Source organism: Corvus kubaryi, unplaced genomic scaffold (genome assembly GCF_017639235.1).
Source record: "Corvus kubaryi isolate FWS band 111438036 unplaced genomic scaffold, C.kubaryi_AGA036_p1.0 37262, whole genome shotgun sequence".
Taxonomy (NCBI): domain Eukaryota; kingdom Metazoa; phylum Chordata; class Aves; order Passeriformes; family Corvidae; genus Corvus; species Corvus kubaryi.
In genome coordinates this window covers 727,968-748,391 of record NW_024581078.1, presented here as the reverse complement: position 1 = coordinate 748,391, position 20,424 = coordinate 727,968, and the positions used below count along the sequence as shown (strand labels likewise).

General features: G+C 54.0%; 2 protein-coding genes across 2 annotated transcripts; one reads left to right on the top strand and one right to left on the bottom strand.

The window, feature by feature from the left end:
* Positions 1-557: 557 nt before the first annotated feature.
* Positions 558-14,347, top strand: CHAF1A (chromatin assembly factor 1 subunit A). The gene is made up of 14 exons (XM_042024377.1): positions 558-645; positions 834-1,651; positions 3,432-3,488; positions 5,326-5,567; positions 6,085-6,145; positions 6,556-6,624; positions 7,020-7,243; positions 7,386-7,554; positions 7,729-7,809; positions 7,886-7,975; positions 8,207-8,468; positions 9,147-9,616; positions 12,493-12,580; positions 13,867-14,347. The coding sequence occupies exons 1-14, from the start codon at positions 597-599 to the stop codon at positions 13,944-13,946; spliced, it is 2,760 nt and encodes a 919-aa protein (XP_041880311.1). The 5' UTR covers positions 558-596; the 3' UTR covers positions 13,947-14,347.
* A 471-nt stretch (positions 14,348-14,818) lies between these two features.
* UBXN6 (UBX domain protein 6) lies at positions 14,819-19,407 on the bottom strand. Its single transcript, XM_042024378.1, has 11 exons — positions 19,223-19,407; positions 18,804-18,961; positions 18,497-18,558; positions 18,205-18,327; positions 17,924-18,021; positions 17,512-17,587; positions 17,342-17,426; positions 16,897-17,116; positions 16,678-16,808; positions 15,920-16,065; positions 14,819-15,381 (listed from the first exon to the last, which is right to left on the bottom strand). The coding sequence occupies exons 1-11, from the start codon at positions 19,303-19,305 to the stop codon at positions 15,256-15,258; spliced, it is 1,308 nt and encodes a 435-aa protein (XP_041880312.1). The 5' UTR covers positions 19,306-19,407; the 3' UTR covers positions 14,819-15,255.
* Between the last annotated feature and the right edge of the window lie 1,017 nt (positions 19,408-20,424).

Here is a 20,424-nt window from a genome sequence, read left to right as displayed (position 1 = left end):
GGGGGTGCGGCGCGGCCGGGGCGCGAAGTGTTTCCGGCGGCGGTTGGGCCGCGGGGTGCGCGGGGCCTGCCCGGGGTAACAAAGGAGGCGCCGGCGCTGCCGCCGCGCCCCGGGGCCGGGCCCGGGCTCGCCCTGCTGCCTTACTCATGGAGTCACTGATCGGTTTGGGTGGGGAGGGATCTTAAAGCCCACCCCTGCCATGGCAGGGACACCTCCCACTGTCCCAGGCTGCTCCAAGCCCCAATGTCCAGCCTGGCCTTGGGCACTGCCAGGGATCCAGGGGCAGCCACAGCTGCTCTGGGCACCCTGTGCCAGGGCCTGCCCAGCCTCACAAGGAGGAATTTCCTCCTCACATCTCGCTGGGTGCAGGCCCAGGCTCCTGGGGAGATTCCTGCCCAGCCCAGCCAGGGGGACCCTGTGGCTGCCGGCACCCGGTGGGGCCGGGGTTCCTTTAGCTTGGGGCTGACTGTGGGACCCCTTTGTCCTCCCTCACCGGCCCTGGGAGAGCTGTTGGGCTCTGCCTCAGCCGTCTCAGGGAAGCAGCAGCTCGTTGGGAACATACCTCGGGTGTTGATTTGTTGTTTTCTCTCGTAGCCATGGAGTGCAGAGACAAAGCTGCTGTTCCTCCACGGAAGCTCGTCCAAGGTAAGGGAGTGTCTCTCATCCAGCGCAGTTTTAATGCATTAACAACATTTCAGACCTGATTTTGTGAAATACATTGGCTTGGCTGTAATTAAACCATCCCTAAGTGGCTCATCTCAATCTTATGCTTCAAAGGTAATACAATACTTTGATATTTCCCATGACTGAGTAACCTGGTGGTGTTGTTGCAGCTCGGCTGCCCTTCAAGCGCCTCAATCCTGTGCCAAAGGAAAAATTTGATGTGGATTCAGAAGTCAAAAAGGTCAAGAGCTCCCCAAGTGCTTTTGTTCCAAGCAAGGATCCCTCCCTGGATGCCTCCGGTGCCTCCTTGGACAATGTGGAGAATGATTGCCAGCTGGGCTCAGATGGGAATTTGACTCCAAAACTTGTCAACGGAAAGGGTCCTTTGGACCATTTTATCCAGAAAAAGCCAGGAGGTGACACAAGTGACCCTGGGGTTGTTCCTGACCTGCCCAAGGGCTCTGGCCACGGACTCGGGGGTGGCACAGAGCGGGGGGATGTGGATTCTAGAGCTGCTGCATCCGTGGCCATAACCAACGGCACGATAGGGACGGAGCTGAGCCAGCTGAGTTGCCTGAATTCCTTGCAGAGCAGCCCAGCAGGTGACCCCATGGAGACTGATGGGCCCTGTGCAGCTGCAGCCAAGGCAGAGGACGATTTGGGAGGCGGGATCCAGCTGTGCTCTGGGGCCATAGGGTGCAAGGACGTGGGAAGCAGGAAGGGGACCCAGAGCGAACTGAAGGATGTGCTCTTTGAGGGGAAGGTGCCCGTGGTGCTGCTGGAGGACATCATGACTCTGAAATCCCCCCAAGTGGCTTCTCTGGACGGCAGCGCCACGTCGGAAAATGAGGCCCTGGAGTCGTCCCACGAGGGAGACTCGGGACTGACCAACTCCTCGCTGAGCTCCGGGAGCTCGCCCGAGGTGCAGCTCGTGGCAGAGCCCAAGAGGAACACGAGCCCTTTGGCTGCCTCCACACCTGCCAGGAAGGTTGGTCTGCTCTGCTTCAGGATGCAAGCTGCTGTGGTGCAATGTTTGGTTTCCTGGGCTTGTGGGGAAGAGGATGAGTGGGACAATGGGGAGTGATGGGGAGGTGGTGTTGATTGACAACTGAATTACTGCCCTTTGGAATCTTTAAATCCTGCAGCTAAAGGATTTTATCCTCCCTGGTTCTGGGAGGAATGTGTGCTGCTGTATTTACATTTCTTTGATGAAATGCTCACCCTGGGACTTGGTGCTTTGGTGACAGGATCCAAGAGCAGTTTTGTCCTTTAGGTGCTGTTTCCCAAGCTCTGTTCATGCTCCACGAAGCTGCTGTAACTCCTGTGAGGATGTTTGCTGAGTACAGCCAGAGCAGATGCTTTTCCAGCTCTGAATTTCTGCAGCTGGCATGGAAAAGCTCTGGCACAGATTTCCCAGAGCAGCTGTGGCTGCCCCTGGATCCCTGGAAGTGCCCAAGGCAACCTGGGATCAGGGAAGGTGTCCCATGGCAGGGGTGACACTGGATGGGCCTTAAGGTCCCTTCCAAGCCAAACCATCCTGGGATTCCATGAAAAAGCTCTGGATGAGGGGGTTTGTTGTCACCTGAATTCCAGTTTAGCAGCTCTGCTTCAGCAGGAGACCCCAAACACTGATTTTTGGGGCAGTTCTGATAGAGAAGCTTGCAAGGACAGCAGCATCTTCTCAGATGGCTGAAGCACCATGGGGATGGTTCTCCCAGTCCTTTTGCTGTGTTTATCAAGTCAAATGATCAGTTCCTCCTCTGTGAAAGCTCCCAGTCTTCCATCTCTAAAATAAATAGACACACTCAGGCAGGCATGAAGTATTTCCAGTGCAGCAGAACAAAAAGCCCTCCTGGTGTAATCCAGTATTGCCAATGAGACTGGATTTGCTCGTGTGCTGCTCCCCAAAATGAGGGGCTGCACCCCAAGCTGTGCAGCTGGGAATCTTGGCAGGTTTGTTTTCCTGGGAGGAAACAGCTCTGAGGAGCTGAAGCCCCCACTTGACAGAACTCCTGTTCTATATCAGATAAATATGGAAAATAAAGCAGGTGGGCTGTGTTAGCCTGTTCATCACAGAGTGATGCTGTGATGCTGTGAATGGCAGGAGCAGGAGAGGATCCAGTAAATCAAGTCATGGTGTGCTGAAATATTGACAAATTAGGCCTTTAACCAGTCTATGAACAATGATCTTAAGCATAAAACACCTTTTTTCACCCCCACAAAGAAAAGGTAAATGAGAAGTGTGCCCTGTTGGGAATTTAGGGTCAGTGAGCTGGTACTGGTAGAAGATTGAGTGGACTGTGATGACAAGAAGAAACCCTGTTAAAATGTGGAAAACAGTCCTTGTATTCCTAAAGCTGTAGTTAAATATCACAGGAAGATAAGTGGCTGCAAAAAAACCCCGAACCCACGTGTAACTGGAAGGAAGTGGCTTTGCCATAATGAAATGTCTCCTGTGGCTCAGAGCAGCTCCCCTGAGCTGTGCCCGGGATGTTCCCTTGCAAATGATCCTGGAGAGCTGAGGGGACCAGAGGGTTTTGTTTATGCAAACGTGGTGACGTGAGGATTTGATGGGAACAGGAGCACTGGAGTGGATTCAGGCTGGAAGGGAAATGGGGAGGTTGGATATGCCTGAGGTGTGTCCTCATTCCCTGCTCTGGAGGAGTTTGGAGTGACTGGATGGAACCTGCAGGAGCAGCGCTGCTGTCGTTCAGGCCGGAAAGGGAGGGACGTGGGTCTCCTCTAAAACTTGCATTTTGTAATTCCAGGTACCTCAGAAATTCCACAGAAGTTCAGCAGAGAAGGAGAAGCTGAGATTGCAAAGAGTAAGGCATTTCCCTGACACCCAAACCTCGCCTGAGCAGCAAACAAAGGCCTTTGCCTTTTATCTCAGCCCACCTGGAGTATCTTTTTTACCATTTTTCCTCACCCTGAGGAACGTGAAAGAACCTCTAATGCAGGCAGTTAAAGTGTTTGGCTCTTCCCAAAGCTCCTGAGTGGAGCTGTGGGTGCACTTTGGGAAGAGATGGGAAATGTTTAAGCCCCAAAACTGTAGGATCTGTTTTTATTAATACACGAGGCGAGTGGGGCACTGTGTCTGTGGCTTCCCAGAGAATGTCACCACTGCATGCCACCACTGGGAATGCTCAAGCTCCAGGTTCTGTTTGCTTGGATGCAGCTCCTCAGCAAGCTCTGCTCCCTGGTTCTGCTGCCCCTGCTGCTGTCAGTCGCGGGGTGCTGGGTACAGAGGAGGCTGAAGGGTCACGTGGAGTTTCCAGCAGCCAGTGCCGCATGATTGGGCTTTTTGGGGTTGTTTGATCTGCCCTCGGGAAGGTTTGTGCTCAGGAATTCTGTGTCTCTCAGTGCCTTGTTTATAAACTTGTGTGTTTTATGTAAGTTGTAGCTATAAACCCTCTTGCTTTTCCCAGTGCCCCATATAGAATTCCAATCTGTTGTTTTCTTCCCTTCTATAGCTGTGTTAAAAATAGCAGGGATGTGAGGGAGAGAGGAGAATGGAAGCTAAAAATGATGCTGAGAATGAACTAGACCCACCAGTGAGCTGTCAGCTTCACACCAGCTCCCCAACACCCAGCAGATTCCATGACTCAGGCTGACAGTGTTGTTTCCTTGCCATTGGCACCATTTGGCTGTTGGTGGCTTTCTGCGGTTATTTGTGTTGTGACACTGCTCAAGAAGCCTTGATGTTGACAAGGAGAGATGTGAAATCAATAAAAGAAAACTGAAAATACCCAGGGAGGAGTTGGAGTGTCTGGGCACAGGCAGATCCTCCTTTCCTGGTGACATCACCAGTGCCTGCAGCACAGAGAGCTCTTTCCCTTTAATTTGACATTTTCCTCCTTTGTGTCAGCAGAGCTGTGGTGAGCATTGCAGTTGTTTGGGGAGGAAACGCCACAAAAGGCAACACTTCCAATAAAATCTTCCCCCCACTGTTCCCAGAACAAGCTCAGGGCACTGGTGGTGTCTGATGATGTAAAATGGGATAAAACAAGGGATAAGCTCCACAGTCTGGAGTTTGGATACTCGCAGTATTCCCTGAGATCATGGAATATCCCAGCTTGGGAGGGACCCACAGGGATCATCAACGTCTGATTTCTGTGATAGTGGAAAACATCAGAAAATCCCTGTGGATTTATGGTGTCAGATCAGCTCAAATTCACTTGTAAAAGTGACTCCACTGTAGCCCTGTGATGACACCAAAGCATGAAAGCTCAGGAGGAAATATTTTGGAAACAATCTGAAATCTCCTATTAAACAAGGGAATAATTACAATTTTTTAATTCCCATCTAATTTTCCATAATGCTACGGGGGTAATGAAGATGACTCAATACAAAGCTTTCCTTGATGCTTAGAGAAATGGAAACACCTTTTTTTGCTAAGGGAAAAGAATAATTAAAGCTTTCAGAGAGGCAGCACAGGGAAGCTCAGCTGGCTGGCTCCTGAGGCACCAGGGCGCTGGGGATGTGCTCCCACCTGGTTTCCTGGGAATGATGTGGGTCCCTCCCAGCTCGGGATATTTTATGGTGCTGCAGGGCAAGCACTGGGTGGGTCCAGTTTCCTCTTTGAGGAGTGAAATGCTGATTTTCATCAGGGGTTTGGTGCCACAAAGGTGCAATTCCCTGAGCGTCCCGTTTGTGCCCCAGGACCAGGAGCGCGCGGACAAGCTCCAGAAGCTGCAGGCGGAGAGGGAGGAGAAGGGGAGGCTGAAGGAAGAGGCAAAAGCTGCCAAAGAACGAGCCAAGGAGGAGGCGAAGAAGAGGAAAGAGGAAGAGAAGGAGTTGAAAGAGAGAGAAAGGAGGGAAAAGAAAGAAAAGGAGGAGAAGGAGAAAGCTGAGAAGCTGCGAGTGAAGGAGGAGAAGCGCAAGGAGAGGCAGGAGGCTTTGGAGTGAGTGCCTGGGGTCGTGCAGCTCCCGGGGGTCCCTGTGCTGATTTCCCTGCCCGCCTGGGCTGGCCCTCCCAGAGGCTGCCCCGCTCTGGCAGCGCGGGCCGGGGCTCACAGGGTGGCTTTGAGATGCTTGAGGGACTCTGTGCTGCCCCGTCCCAGCAGTGCCTTCTGCTGTCCTGCTGCACTGAGCTCCCCTTCGTGCCCTGCCTCACCGGTGCTGAGCAGTCTGTGCTGGCACCAGGGCCCTGCTTGTTGAGGAGGTTGCCTGTAACTCGGTAATCCCATCCATTTCCTGGTATCGAGGGAAACTTGAGGCAGCCTATTAATTTTGTGGCTAAAATGGGTCAATATTTGCTCTAGAAGGAATGAACAAAGTCTTCCCTACCCTTCACTAAGTGTGGTCCTTGGCTGGATTGACAGATGATCCTCGTGGTGGGGTCTGGGGCTTCCCACCTCTTCCTCAGTGCAAGTAAACCCTTCCTGGTGGGTGACAGTTCACATGATCTTTGTTTTCAAGGGCAAAACTTGAGGAGAAGAGAAAGAAAGAAGAGGAGAAACGGTTAAAGGAGGAGGAAAAGGTAAAAATGCTTTCTCTGGCTTGTCTCTCAATTCCTCTGCTGGGGTGAAATGGTGTTGGTGGTGCCAGCTGGGTCCTTTGGGGTGCAGCCTGTCCCCCCTGACCTGCTGGGGCTGCTCCATCCAGATGTTTTTCCCACCTGTTGGTTCCTTTGCTTTTACCCTCTCAAGTGTTTTCTGTGTGTGTTTCTGAATGCCCACAAATGAACTCTCCCCTGGCAATGGCATTGGAACCCTGGCTGTATTAGGGAAGACAATGAGAGGTTTTGTTGAGTCACAGGAGCTGGTGACTGCCTGAACTTTGCTTTGTGCCTCGATGCATTTGAAGTTGAGTCATGCATGAGCTCACCTTGGATTCCAAAGCTTTGTCCTACCTCTGTGTTGACAGTTTGCATTTGGGTTCTCATTTCAGCGCATTCATGCACAGAAAGCAGAAATCACCAGGTTCTTCCAGAAACCAAAGACTCCACAAGCCCCGAAGGTGAGGGATTGCTGTGCCTGTGTGTGTTGGTCTCTCACAGCTGTTTGTAACAAATACCCTGATTTCCTTCTCAGCTGCCCCCTACAGCTGCTTAGGTGGACAAAGCACTAGTTTTTCTTAATTTCCTGGTCCCAAAGGTGTAAAGGATTTTAAGAAAAAGGCCAGAGCAGAGACTACAGAAGACATTTGTGTTGGTTTAGTAAAACTCTCAGCTCTTGTCTTCTGCATTGCCTGGAAGATCTGCTGGAGTCTTGGACAGGAAGGGCTTAACCTAAATCTTCACTTAACCTAAATCATCACCTCAGACTGCACCTCAACAGCAGGTGCTTCCTCAATGTGTTGGTGCTGCAGCTTCTCAGTGTCCAAGCCCTCACATTCCTCACTTGATGTTTCAGACCCTTGCTGGCTCCTGTGGGAAGTTTGCTCCTTTTGAAATTAAGGAGAACATGGTCTTAGCCCCCCTCAGTCGTGTTGCCCTGGATCCAGACTACCTAGAGCAGCTGGATAAGCTCCTGCATGCCCAGAATGGGGAAGTTTCTTTCTTGAGGGATCTAAAGTGTCGTAAACCACGAAAAACTGGGCCCACTTTGGTCAGTGACAGCAGTGACAGTGTGAACAGGTCAGTCTGGGCTTGGGGCTTGCTTTGCTTCTATTTTTATGAAATGAGCTGCAGAGGGGGTTTGAGGGAGTGATTGAAGTGGAGAGGAGGGAAAGCTGGAGCTGCTCTGTGAGGCCTGAGCCACCTCCCCCTGTGTTCCCAGTGACGTGGTGGTGGTGGATAACTGCCAGACAGATGCTGTTCCTGAGAGGGAGAAGTTTGGCAGGATGAAGCTGCTGCAGTTCAGTGAAAATCACCGCCCTGCCTACTGGGGCACCTGGAACAAGAGAACCTCCCTGATCCGTGCCAGGAATCCATGGTCCAAGGACACTGTAAGCACCTCAGCCTGCTGGGATTCTTTCTCTCTTTAGAAGTGAATGTGCTTGGCCAAGTTCTCTGCTTCCCTGGGGCCATTTGCACGTTCCCTCAGCTCTGAAACCCCAGGCTGAGTTTGGTGTGGCTCTCTCCAATGAGGGACAGGAGTGGCATGTTGGCATTTCTTGCAGAAACTGCTGGACTATGAAGTAGACAGTGATGAAGAGTGGGAAGAGGAGGAGCCAGGGGAAAGTCTCTCCCATAGTGAAGAGGTGAGGATCCTGCATGCTGGAAAATTCGGGACCCAACTGCACTTGGCAGCGTAACTTCTAATCCATTTATCTGTAGGATGATGAAGAGGAGGGAGAGGATGAAGATGAGGACGATGGGTTTTTTGTACCCCATGGGTACCTATCTGAGGATGAAGGTGTGACAGAGGTAAGGCAGCTGGGTGTCCCTGAGCTTCCATCTCTCTTTCCAGTGAACCGTGCAGTGTCAATATTGGCAGGGGGGGACAGCTCATGGTCCTGGCAGGGCTGGGCTCCCCCAGGCCTGCACGGTTCAGGCGCCCTGTGTGGCTTAGGGAACACAAGGCACAGCTGGCTTTAAAAAGCTTTTTTTTTTTTCCTGGCATGGGTGTAATGAGTCCTTTGTTCCCTGTGGCTGCAGGAGTGTGACCCAGAGAACCAGAAGGTTCGTCAGAAACTGAAAGCAAAGGAGTGGGACGAGCTGATAGCCAAGGGGAAGAGGTTCCATGTCCTGCAGCCTGTGAAGATTGGCTGTGTCTGGGAAAGGGCAGCAAAGGACACCAGCACCAACACGGACCTGAAGGTGCTCCAGCAGTTCACAGCCTGTGTCCTGGATCCACCCGTGGCAGAGGAGGAGCAGCAGACACAGAAATGTAGCAAAAAAAGAGCAAAAGATCAGCAAAGTAAGTCCTGAAGGGCTAAACAGAACTTCCACACTGTTATACTGTGCTTTGGAGGGAGTAGGGGGATTACTGAGTGTCCAATTCAGAACAACCTGTTTCTGACAAGTCTGGAATCCAAGGAATCTCTGAGAGCTCTTGGAAAGGAGTTTTCTGGCAGTGCCTCTCCAAAACTCTTGCTCTGGGCAATCTAGGAAATAAAGCCAACAAGACTTGAGCAAGCTCAGATTTAGGATGAGCTTGAGCCTGTTTATTGTTTGGGGGAGAGGGTTTGGTTTCTGTGCTGGGTTCCAGCCCTGAGCTTCTCCTGCACCTGATTAACACAAGGGTGTGAATAACTCACATAAAGGCTAAAAACAGGGGTGAGGATTTCACTCCAGGGTGTTGTTGTTACTGGGGGTGAGTTTTCTACATCACATTTAGCTGCTGTTACAGTCATGGGAGCCCGGAGTGGTTGGGGTTGGGAGGGGCCTTTAAGATCATCCAGTTTCTGCCATGGGCAGGGACACCTTCCACTTGCTCCAAGCCCTGTCCAGCCTGGCCTTGGACACTTCCAGGGATGGGGCAGCCACATCTGTAAAACCAACCCCCTGTTTTCCCCCTCTGGAGTGACCATGCTGATTGATGTCCCCCTGGCTTTGCCAACCTTTAACCGGCTCTGTGCCCCCTTTGCCCCCGCAGTCCTCGGCCACCTCCTGCCGCTGCTGCACGGGAACGTGCACGGGAGCAAGGTGATCATCCAGGAGTTCCAGGAGTGCTGCCGGCAGGGACTGTTCAGTGACGTGACCGCGGGCGAGGGCAGCGACGGGAGCCCGTCGCGGCCGCAGACCCCGGGCGGGGAGGACAGCGGGGTCCCCTCCAAGGCCAGGCTCAAGAGGATCATTTCCGAGAACTCTGTGTACGAGAAGAGGCCCGAGTTCAGGATGTGCTGGTACGTGCACGCCGAGGTGCTCCGCAGCTTCGGGCAGGAGCACCTCCCTGTCCCCTGCCAGTGGAACTACGTCACCCAGGTGCCCTGCGCGGGGAAGGACGAGGGGGGCAGCGTGCCAGGCGTGGCCGTCCTGCAGCCCACCCCCCTGTCAGCCAAGAGGAAGGCCATGGGAAGCATGTCCATCACGAAGTTCATGAAGAGACCTCGGGGTGCTGAGCAGGTGAGTTCCTGGCGGGGTGTTCTTTCCCAGGAGGGAGTGCTGGGAATGGGGCTGGGGGTGTTCGCACGCTGGGCTGGCCCCCAGCTCGGCCTGTTAACTACAGACCCTGTCCTGCACACCAGAGGACCCCTTTGATGGGGCAAGAAGCGAAATGATGTGACTGAAGAGATGGGTTTCTTTTGTGTGTCTGCAGCTTGGACTCTGTTCCATTTGAAACGTTGCTCTCCTGCTGTTCTTCCATTCTCTGCTATTTGGCGGTGATTGCATCCAAGCTGTGAATAGCTGGAGTGGCTGCTTGGCCTTGGTCTTACAGCTGTGTGTAATTTGTGTGCAGGTTTTCTGTGTGCCTGTGGCTGCCAGATGTACAGCTCGAGCTGATGACTTACAGCAGTTGCATGTGAACGGATTAAATGTGGTTCCCAAGAGCTGCAACTGGCCCCAGAACAATCTGTAAAGTCTCCAGCTCGTCCTGACACACATAAAGCTGAGTTTCAAGAGCTGGTTTAAAAATATAATAATTCATAGGGGTAAAATGAGATGGAATTGCAGTGGTTGCTGCTGGTGAGCTGTGTTGTGGTTTCCGTGTTGTTGCTTCTGCTTTTCAGGGCAACCGCAGGTAGAGCCTGGTCACGGCTGAAAAATGGGATCATGGAATTCCAGAATGGTTTGGCTTGGAAGGGACCTTAAATCCCATCCCGTGCCACCCCTGCCATGGGCAGGGACACCTCCCACTGTCCCAGGCTGCTCCAAGCCCCAATGTCCAGCCTGGCCTTGGGCACTGCCAGGGATCCAGGGGCAGCCCCAGCTGCTCTGGGCACCCTGTGCCAGGGCCTGCCCACCCTCACAGGGAACAATTCCTGCCCAATGTCCCATCCAGCCCTGCCCTCTGGCACTGGGAAGCCATTCCCTGTGTCCTGTCCCTCCATCCCTTGTCCCCAGTCCCTCTCCATGTTTCCTGTTGGCCCCTTCCGGCACTGGAGGGGCCACAGTTGGGTCCCCACAAAGCTTGGGATGCTCTGTTGAGGCTTTAGGTGCTGAAACTTGAGGTTATCAACCTTTTGCTTCCAATCCCACAGGCAGGGCAGGGTTTGAAATCGCTGTCAGTGGATTTATTCCTCCTTCCCTGTGCACCAGGTTAGGAGAGAGCCCCAGAATGATTTGGGTTGGGAGGTACCTTAAAGCTCATTCATTCCACCCCCCTCCCATGGACCACAGATGAGGCTTTTGATGCTTTTTATGCTTTGCCTTCCCAATTTATTCTTGGCTTTTTTGGCTTTTCTACTGAAAAAGCTCAGCATTCAGGTATTGATAGAGATCAGAGACTTGTGAGAAGCTGTTCAGCCCCCAAACTCCATCTGCTTGGGTTTTTTCTTGTACACTAAATAAAGGCAGAGATAAAAGTCTCTGCTTGGCACCCACTGGAAATTCAGCTTATAAGGGAGCAGAAATAGCAAAACAAAGGCTTTTAGGAGAATTACATCACCAGCCTGAATGCTTCAAAGCTTCTTAGAGCTGTGCTGGGGAGGTGCAGCTCTGAGCAAAGGTGTCACAGCTCCAAAAGCCTTTAATTCCTGATGTCTCAATCAGCCCTGCTCAAGTACTGAGATCCCACCCCAACCTGTCGAGCCAGGCTGGAGCCTGGGGACAGCCTGGGAATGGCTGGGAGGGCACGGCTGCCAGATTCCCACTCTGGCACGTGTTCCTCTGCTGGGAAGCTCACACCAGGGCTTGTGTGAGTAAAGGTGTTCTTACATAAGCTGTGGAGAGAAAAATTTGGTGCTGAAGTGGGCAGTACCTGCCCACATGGAGGAGGGATTTAATGTGAGAACTGGGACTTTATTGAAAGATGTAAATTGAACATTGCTTGGCTTGGAGCAATTTGTAGGGAACAGGGACCAGGATTTTCATTCCAGTTCCAGCTGAAGGGGAAAAACCAGAGCAACAGACCCTCACAGCTGGGCAACTTCAGTTTGTGTCACTCCTTGGGTTCCGCTTTCTCGATTCAAAATAGGGAGTTTGGGCTTTTCCCATGGCAGAAAACCTGGGCAGCAAGGGAAGAACTGTCACCACTCCCTGAGTAAAGCTGATGGCAAAGATGAGGAGGAGTCGGGGGAAAACAAGTTCCAAACCTGACAAGCAACAGTAATTCTCCATCTTCAGAAGGGAGAGAACATCCAAAGGGGCTCAGAGGGAGCAAAGGAGGCTCAGGGGGGACCTTGTGGCTCTGCACAACTCCCTGACAGGAGGGGGCAGCCGGGGGGGTCGGGCTCTGCTCCCAGGGGACAACAGGACAAGGGGGAACAGCCTCGAGTTGCGCCAGAGGAGCTTTAGGTTGGAGATTAGGGAACATTTCTTCCTGGAAAGGGCTGTCCAGGCCTGGCACAGCTGCCCAGGGCAGGGGTGGAGTCCCCGTCCCCACAGGGATTTCAAAGCCCTGTGGATGTGGCACTTGGGGGACACGGTCAGTGGTGGCCTTGGCAGGGCTGGAGAACAGTTGGACTCGCTGACCTTTATGGTTCTGTGATTCTATGAAAACAATCAACAGAGGGGAGAGAGACTTCCCTTCCAAAAATCCAGCGAGAGTCGGATTTCTGCGAGGGCTGGAGGGAGCTGCCTGTGCTGCGGGGGTGCTCAGCACGTTGTGTAAGAGGGAAGGATCTTGGAGCAGGAGCTTGGCCTGTTTCCCACTGTGTGTGCCACTGCAGATGAAGCTTTTTGTCACAGCTCCGTGTCGCTTGGAGCTGGGAATTGCTGGTTTTCCTTCCCTCCAGAGGTGCCCACCTGCCCGGACGGTGCCCAGCAATGCCGGTGCCTGGTCTCACACGTGGCACCCTCCTCTTGCTGGCTCACACCTGCTCCCTGTTCTTTCCCTCCAGGCTGCAGAGATGGATGGATTTCAGGCAGACACGGAGGAAGATGAGGAAGATGATGACTGCATGATTGTGGATGTACAGCCAGGAAAAGGTGGGAAGGGCAGTGGGTCCCAGGCTCTTGGCAGACACTCCCCCCAGGGAGCAGGAACTGTGTGCAGCTAAACTTGGGATGTTCTGCCCCTTTTTCACCATTCCTTGAGCTTTTCTCTCTAGATATTTTATTCTAGATGCTCCTGCTGTTTAACCTCTTTTTAAAATGCTTCTTTGCTATTTATGACCTTCTCTAACCTGTCCTTTCTGCCCTCCTCCTCCCTCCCATTGCCTCAGTAGCACAAAGCACTTGGCTGCCAGTGTCCCCTGGTTATTCCTGGGAGCAAAAGCGAGCATCAGGGCAGTGCCAGCAGAGGCACTGGTAAATTACTGTAAATATTGCTGCTCTCTGGGGCTTGCAGAGCCCTTCCAGGACCAACAAGGTCTGGATTGCCACCCCTCTGCTGCCTCCTCAAAGGTGCAAATTGTCTGAAGGAGGTACCATCAGGGAGCAGCCCAGCTGCTGCTTTGCTGCACAGTCTGAGCAGTCGCTTGTGTTTGTGTCCCAGTTCTCCCTTGGAAAACGCCTTCAAAGCCCCTCTGCTGCAGCTCTCCTTTCAGGCCGCGGTGGGATGAGGATGTGGAGCAGCTCCTTTCATCTCCAAGAGCTTTTGGACGTGATCACACAGATCAATGAGCTGACTCCAAGCACGTGCTGTGGTTTCCAAAGCTCTGAGCTCTTTCTTCCTGCTCACAATGGAGCTCTCACGAGCTCTCACAGCCTGCTCTAAGGAAAGTGGGTTTGTGTTGGGCAGCTCCTCTGGTAGATAAGGACTCGTGCAATAAATTCTGTAGTGTTTGACCCATTCCAGACATTATCTGGGCTCTCCTTCCTCTCTGAGCTCCTCTCACCTCCCAAAACAGACAGTGGAACTGCTTGACAAGAAGCTTGGCTTTAATCTTAAGCTGCTTTTGCTTATTACCAGGCTCTGAGATGAAAACCTCGCCTCAGGTTTGTCACCTCTTGTTCTGAGGATGCCATTGAGCAGCTTCCCTCCCTCAGGCTCTGCTGACACACATGCAGCTCTGTTTGTTTGGCTCTGCCTGACTCTAAAGCACTGAAAAGATTATGAAAATCCTTTTTATGGTTGAAGTGATTTTTATTCTGGATTGGTGGTATTAAATATGAAGCCAGTGTTAAAACCGGTTTTTAAATAGTGTTGAAAAGGAGACTCACAACAGATGCAGGAAGCTAAGACAGATAAAACATAAAGTAGTCAAATTCTACTGGATTAATGAGGATATTTATAAAAACAAAACAAACCAAACACATTTGCTCCTTTGCAGGTTCTACAGCTTCAGAATCCAGTGGCACAAGAGCTGCTCACCAGGACAGCAGCATGGTCAGCCCATCTAATACAATTTGAGACTTAAATGCCTACTAACTCCTCTGTATGTATGTAGAATGAGCTAGAAAATTTTAAATCTTGTGTATCTGTGACCAAGATACTTGAAAGTATTCCACATTTCTTGTAAAGAGAAGACAGCACTTTGTTCTGCGTCAGACCAGATGGAAGCTTAAATTTTTAGTTTTAGCTTTTTAGCTTTTTTTTTTAAAATACTGCATATTAATCTGTCCTTAATAAAGCATTATTGAAATTTTGATACTTCTTTGTAATGAAAGGTATCTAAGTTATCTCTAAAAGCAGCTGAGGGATTTTGGAATAAGCTTATTGTGATGCCACTGGGGAATGACTGTTCATAATGTTGTACAGCGTGGCCTTGGGTATAAATGATGTACAATTATATATGAATTTATGCTCTTCTACCATCCTGTTTGTGGTCTTACTTGCTCCAGAGAACAGCAGCAGGGCTTTACCTTTGGAAAAGGAAAAATTCATCGTTTGTCCTATTTTGGGGCAGGCTCGAATGAGTTACAGGTCAGGGGTAGATTCTCAGTCTCTTGTCTACATCAGAGCTGGGCTCTGTCCCAGAAAATCTTTGATTGAGGTATTAAAGGACTGAACTGGCATCAAACTTGATGATACACAGAACAAACTGCTGGGGCTTTTAACTTCGTGTGACTGGTGAGTTATGGATTAGTTCTTTGTCTGTAATTTGAGGTTTGTTATCTCCCCCATGGGCACCACCGGCAGCTGTTCCCTGGTGTCAGTCTCTGGTCTGTGAAGGGACAAGGGGGTGATGCTGCCCCAGTAACACCAGTGCCAGCCCCAGCACAGACTCATTTGGCATCTCACACCTCTAACAACAGTGCAACTCAAACAACTGGGAACAGAACTGCGTATTTAAATAATTCCATTTAATCAGACTAAGTGTAACTTTATCCAAATAGCTTCTCTCCAATAGGAGTTACAGTGCACACAGAAGCAGAGGGGGAAGCTCTGAGTTCTAAACCCAGCCCCATACCCAGGCTCAGGGTGGTACTCCAGCCTAACAGCCTCTAACCCCTGCTCCCAGGGAGCAGGCAGCGTTCCACCGCTGCCTTGGGAACACCTCAGGCAGTCCCTGCTCCAGTGTGGTGTTCAAAGCCCCTCAGAGCAGCCCAGTGCCACTGGGAGAGGCCACCTGTGTGTCTGGAGCTGGGAGGGGACCGCAGGGTCCAGCCCCCCTGCAGAGCTAAACCAAAGCCACCTCTGAGCTCACGTAGCTCCAGCAGTCTCGGGAAAAGGAGGAAAGAGTCTAAACCCAGCAGCACTGGCGGCACTGCCCTTTATTTCAGGAGAGAGTCTGGGCCCTGGCAAGCAGCTCCGGTCTGAGGGGGCTGCGCTGCTCCTCCGCCGCCGCCTCCACGTCGGCCATGACCGCGGCGTCCCAGGCCAGGCTCAGCAGGGCCGAGGGCACCTGGGCAGGACAGGCAGGTCACTGACCACAGCGGCCAGGGAACGGTGTGGGATGCCAGGAGTCCTAAAGCCCATCCAGTCCCACCCCTGCCATGGGCAAGAGCACCTTCCACTGTCCCAGGGTGCTGCAGCCTGGCCTTGGGCACTGCCAGGGCTGTTTAGAACACCCTGTGTGCATTCACAGACCTGAACTACTCAAACTGACAAGGACAGGGGTGGATTCTGCAAGCAGCTCCTTTTAGGGGATGCTACTTTGGGCTTTCTGTTCATACCCTCCCTCCCCATTGCTGCCTCCCCTCTTTCCCAGCGTGGCTGCTCAGCCCCTGCCAGCTGCTCTCTGCTCCAGGAGGGAGGACCCTGCGCTTCCCTCCCGACCTCAAAGCCCCCAAGCAGTTACTGCTTTGTGCTTAAAATGAGGGGCCAGAGTGCAACTTGGGGCTCTGAAAGGACACCAACTTCTCCCCCAGCTCTGAGTAGCAGAAGACTCTGACAGCCTCAAGATGCTCTGGAAGGTACCAACAATAATTTTTTTCACTCACCAACCCACATTCATTGAAGGCCAAGTTCTCATCAGTCAGTTTGAGACCTCCGGGTCCCAGGAGCTCAAAGGGCAGCCAGTCCTCTCTGAGTGCTTCTCTCACAAAGTTGTAGAGCACAGATACTGATTCTCGGGCATAAAAAGTCCCTGCCATGAGAAAACAAGGTGAGAGAGTCTGGCATTTACCAAAATCTAACCTTTTGTGGTCGGTTCCATGGGGCTTCACCTACTGATGCTGACTTAATCAACGACTTCCCTGACACACAGCCAGCCTGATTTAACTGAAAACTATAAAAGCAGAATCCCCAAAGAAAAATAGTCAATTGTTGGGAGCCCCTGCCAGCCTGTAACAAAGAGCTGGGAAAGCCTGAAATGATTTCCAGAGTTCTACTGGAAAATTTGAAGAGGATTTATGCTGTTGTACAGTCTGACATCACACAGGCAGCCTCACGCTGGCTGCTGTCACACACTGATCTAACGAGTCCAGCTTGTTTCCAAAGGCCTGGGAAGAGCAGAATTTAATTAATGATGCCTTGAGATTCTTCCCTCTCTGTCCAATCCTGGCTTAAAATCCCAACCCTGAGCAGGGGGAGGGTTTGGAGATGGGAAGAGTTGACGGAGAAGCGTTACCCCACTGTGGTTTTGGGGTGGTTTATTGCACCTGCTGCATTCAGCACCCCGTTACTGAGTTCCTTACACTACGAGTACCCTCAGAAGCTTCTGGAGGTGCACAAAGGAAGGGTGAGGAGTCTCTTTTACCTTGGAGGATGTATCCATCGGGAAAGCGCACCCGGAGCAGGGTGTAGTTGTACTTCCTCATCTCCCTCTGCTCCTCCTTCTCGCGCATGGCTCTGGTCCTCAGCATCGACGCCTTCTCCACCGCCTCTGTCCTGCGGGGAGAGACCCTTGTAGGCCCCGAGCACAGGCACGAGCTCCTGGCTGGTGTCCCCCGGCCCTGCTGCTCCGGCAGCCCCTCACCGGAGCCGCTGCTCCCTGCGGAGCTCCTCTGCAGTGAGGTTGAAGAAGTCGTGGGGCAGCTCAAAGCGCGCGGCCGCGGGCGACGGCTGGAACACCGTGAGCTGCCGGTGCAGCTGCGCCCGCACGGGCTCCGAGCTCAGCAGCTGCTCCTTGCAATCCTTCAGCTCCTCCAGCCTGCTCAGCATCTCCTCCTTCAGCACATAGTACTCCTCCGTGGCCTCTGCAACCACAAGGATGGGGCACGAGGCTCTTGGTCTTTAGGGCAGTGACACAGGGACAAGGATCTCTGGGAAAATGTCACGTCTCAACAAGGAATGTGCAGGCTCAGAGGCTGTTTTTGTTCCAGCCCTGGAGTAATGACCTCTGTGGAGCTCTCAGCGACCAGAGCTGCCTCCCCCAGCACCCCCCAAAGCCCTGACTCCACGTTAACACCCTGAGTTCTTACCTTGTCCTGGAACAGGCAGTGTTTTTGTCTCAAACCCAACAGCCTGGAAAAATTTGTGTGTCCCTTCCAAGCAGCTTATCCTTTCCTGAAAGAAAAGGACAGGATTTAGAGGGAGTTTGCTCCAAGCAAGGGCTTTCCAAGGCTGAGCAGCTGCAGGAGCCTGAGCTCACCTGAAACACCTTGTTCTGCAGTTTGATTTTCCGGTACTTCTCCTCCTCTGGATGGAGGTAGATGTTATCCAGGTACCTGCAGGAAGAGGAACGCACTGCCTGGATTGAAGCAGGACACGCTACTCCAAGGTCAGAGAGGAAACAGAGACCTCACAGTATTTCTCACAGAGGAAAAAGCTGAGAAACCCAGGAAAATAAAATACATCAATGTTTTGGGGCCAAAGCAAACAACCAGCAGCTCCCAAACCTCCTGGATTAGTGAGACCAGCTCTTCAGGATGCTGACATCAGGTCAACTGACAAACCAGGTGGTTCAAGAGTTCAGTTTTCTTACAAAAAAGACTTTGCCAGGAGCACAGCAAGAAAATCCACCTGGGAAGGGATGAGCTGCCCATGCCCTCAGTCCCACTCACTTGGCCATGGTCTCCACACATGCCCGGACCTTCTCCCGGTCCTTATTGAAGGTGTGGATCTCCATGATGGAAGCAGCCACCGGGTCCACAGAGAAATACTGAGGGAGAGGAGGAGAAGCTGCTCAGGGAGGAGCTGACCCCAGCTCAGCTCATTTGTTCCCCATTTGCTGGGCTAAAGACGATGTAACAAGAGAGGTGAAATTGTCATGGGGAGATTTTACAGGGAGGAGGTGGAGGGTTGGCACAAAAGGAGTTTGAAGAGGAGGAAGGGAAGCACTCACTGCCTGGATGGCTTCTCGGAGGTGCTTTTCCTTCTGGTCTTTCCTCACAATGTCACCGGTCAAGGGGCAGATGAAATAAACACCCGAGACAGAGGGAGCAGCTGCCCCTTGCTCCTCCTGCTCCTGAAGGAGATAAAACCAGGCACCAAAGTGAGCATGGGGAGGGTTTGGGGGGGTTATGTTTATAAACACCCTGGCAGATCCACCCAGGACAGGGAGAGCAGCCGCGATGGGTGCTGAGCAGGGAACGTCCTCAGGTTCGTGCTCAGCAGGTGCTGAGCGTCCCCCTCACCTTTTCCTCCATGGAGAGCCCCTTCTCGCTGGCAGCTGCCTCGGCCATCAGCTCTTTTTTCACTACAACAGACAAACCCCGGTTCAAGAGGAGGCTCAGCGCATTCCAGAGGCTTTTGGACAGCTCAGCGCTGCCCTGCGAAGCAAACACCTGCCCAGGTGTGGTGTCCCAGCCCAGGGCAGTGCATGACCCCATTTCCGTGACAGCTGCCCCAAAACACCCTCGAGAGCTGTTCCCGGGCGCTTTCCCAGCCGGGCCCGCTGTCCCCGGGCTCTGCCGGAGCCGCAGTCCCGCGGGCCGCTCCTACCCTGGTTCTTGATGGCCTCCTGGGAGGCGGACGGTGCCTTTCCCTTGGGCTTCAGCTCCAGCCGGGCCAGCGCCGCGGCCGCCGCCATCTGCGCCTCATCGGTCGGGGCCTGCCGGGGCTTCGGGGCCACTTCGGCCTTCGGCTTCTCCTTGGGGGCCCTGGGACGGAGGACACGGGCTCGGTGACCGCCCGTGCGCCCACCCGGCGGTGACAGCCCCGGGACGCGGCCCCGCGGGCAGGGGCGCTCGGGCCCGGCGGTGTCGTTGGCCCCAGCCCCGCGTCCCCCCCGTGCCCCGGGGAGGCACCGGGCCCGGGGCGGGGGGTACCGGCCGCGGAAGGGCCGGGGGTGCCCGGGGGTGGCGTTACCGGCGGTGGCGTTACCGGCGGTGGCGTTACCGGAGGGTCCCCCCAGCCCGTACCGGGACGGCTCCGAGAGCTTCTGCCCGGGCCCCGCCGTCTTGAACTTCAGGTCGGCCTTGATCTCCTGGAAGAACTTGCGCATGGCAGTGCCGGGCTGGGACCGGGCCGGGACCGGCAGCACCGGGACGGGAGCGGGGCCGCTCCGCCCCCCCCGCGCTTCCGGCCCGCCCCTGCCGTCACCGGAACGGGGCGGCACCGGCCCCGCTCGGGCCGCGGGGATGGGGCGGCGGGGGGCGAGGGACAGCGGGACTACGCGGGGCTGGCGGCACCCGCGGACCCCAAACCTGCACCTACGGACCCCAGAGCGGCACCTGCGGACCTGCACAGAGCCCGGGTTGCATCCAGGCGGCACCCACGGAGCCTCACGGACCCCAGAGCGCCCCAGACCTGCAGCCCCAGAGCGCCCCACACCACCCCCAAAGCTGCACCCGCAGCCCGCACGGAGCAGCCGCGGCCCCCGGTGCTCCGGGAGCAGCCCCGGCCTGAGCAAAGCAGCCTGAAAGGAGTCCTGGGCAGCTCCGGAGCGAACCTCGCCGGGAGCTGGGACACAGCCGGGGCTGGGGGGGTCTGAAGCACACGGATGAGGGGCCTCGTGTCCATCCCATCCCTGGGAGATCGGCCGAGGGGCTCCGAACCTGAGGATGGACACAACGAACGCACCCCCTGCGTGGCCTGCGCTTTCCCGGGGTTCATTTCCACGGCACAACTCCTCCTCCTCCTCCTCGTGGGACACGGGACACTCCGGAGCCCACCCCGAACGGGGGCTGTGTGTTCACCCGTGCACCTGTGGAACAGCTCCTGGCACTGCCCCTCCAGTGGCACCGGCACAGGGATCCACACCGGCGACACCACGGTGGCACCGAGAGCCAGAAACACCTGGATGAAGGCTGCACACACACCGGCATCGCCAGTGGGAACCATGAACTGAGACATGGATCTGCCATCCACTGACACCGCCGGGGCACACGACAGGCGGGGGAGGGAACATAGAGAGCCCCAAAACCGCTGGGATGTGGCAAAGCTGGGATACAGCGCGGCCAGGATATGGCACAACCTGAGATATTGCACAGCTGGGATACGGCAAGGCCAGGATATGGCAGAGACTGGATATGGCACGGTCAGGATGCAGCATGGCCTGGGATATGGCACAGCCGGGATGTGGCAAGGCCAGGACATGGCACAGCCGGGATACAGCACAGCC

What these genes read in the sequence shown, in the direction of transcription:
- UBXN6 (XM_042024378.1), bottom strand. Translation starts at nt 19,305, where the DNA reads ATGCGCAAGTTCTTCCAGGAGATCAAGGCCGACCTGAAGTTCAAGACG. An exon ending in TCCGAGAAGCCATCCAGGCA is followed by an intron (nt 18,022 to 18,204) that starts GTGAGTGCTTCC and finishes CCTCTCCCTCAG; the next exon opens with TATTTCTCTGTGGACCCGGT. An exon ending in TGCAGAACAAGGTGTTTCAG is followed by an intron (nt 17,427 to 17,511) that starts GTGAGCTCAGGC and finishes CTTTTCTTTCAG; the next exon opens with GAAAGGATAAGCTGCTTGGA.
- CHAF1A (XM_042024377.1), top strand. Translation starts at nt 597, where the DNA reads ATGGAGTGCAGAGACAAAGCTGCTGTTCCTCCACGGAAGCTCGTCCAA. An exon ending in AGGATGAAGGTGTGACAGAG is followed by an intron (nt 7,976 to 8,206) that starts GTAAGGCAGCTG and finishes CTGTGGCTGCAG; the next exon opens with GAGTGTGACCCAGAGAACCA. An exon ending in GACCTCGGGGTGCTGAGCAG is followed by an intron (nt 9,617 to 12,492) that starts GTGAGTTCCTGG and finishes CTTTCCCTCCAG; the next exon opens with GCTGCAGAGATGGATGGATT.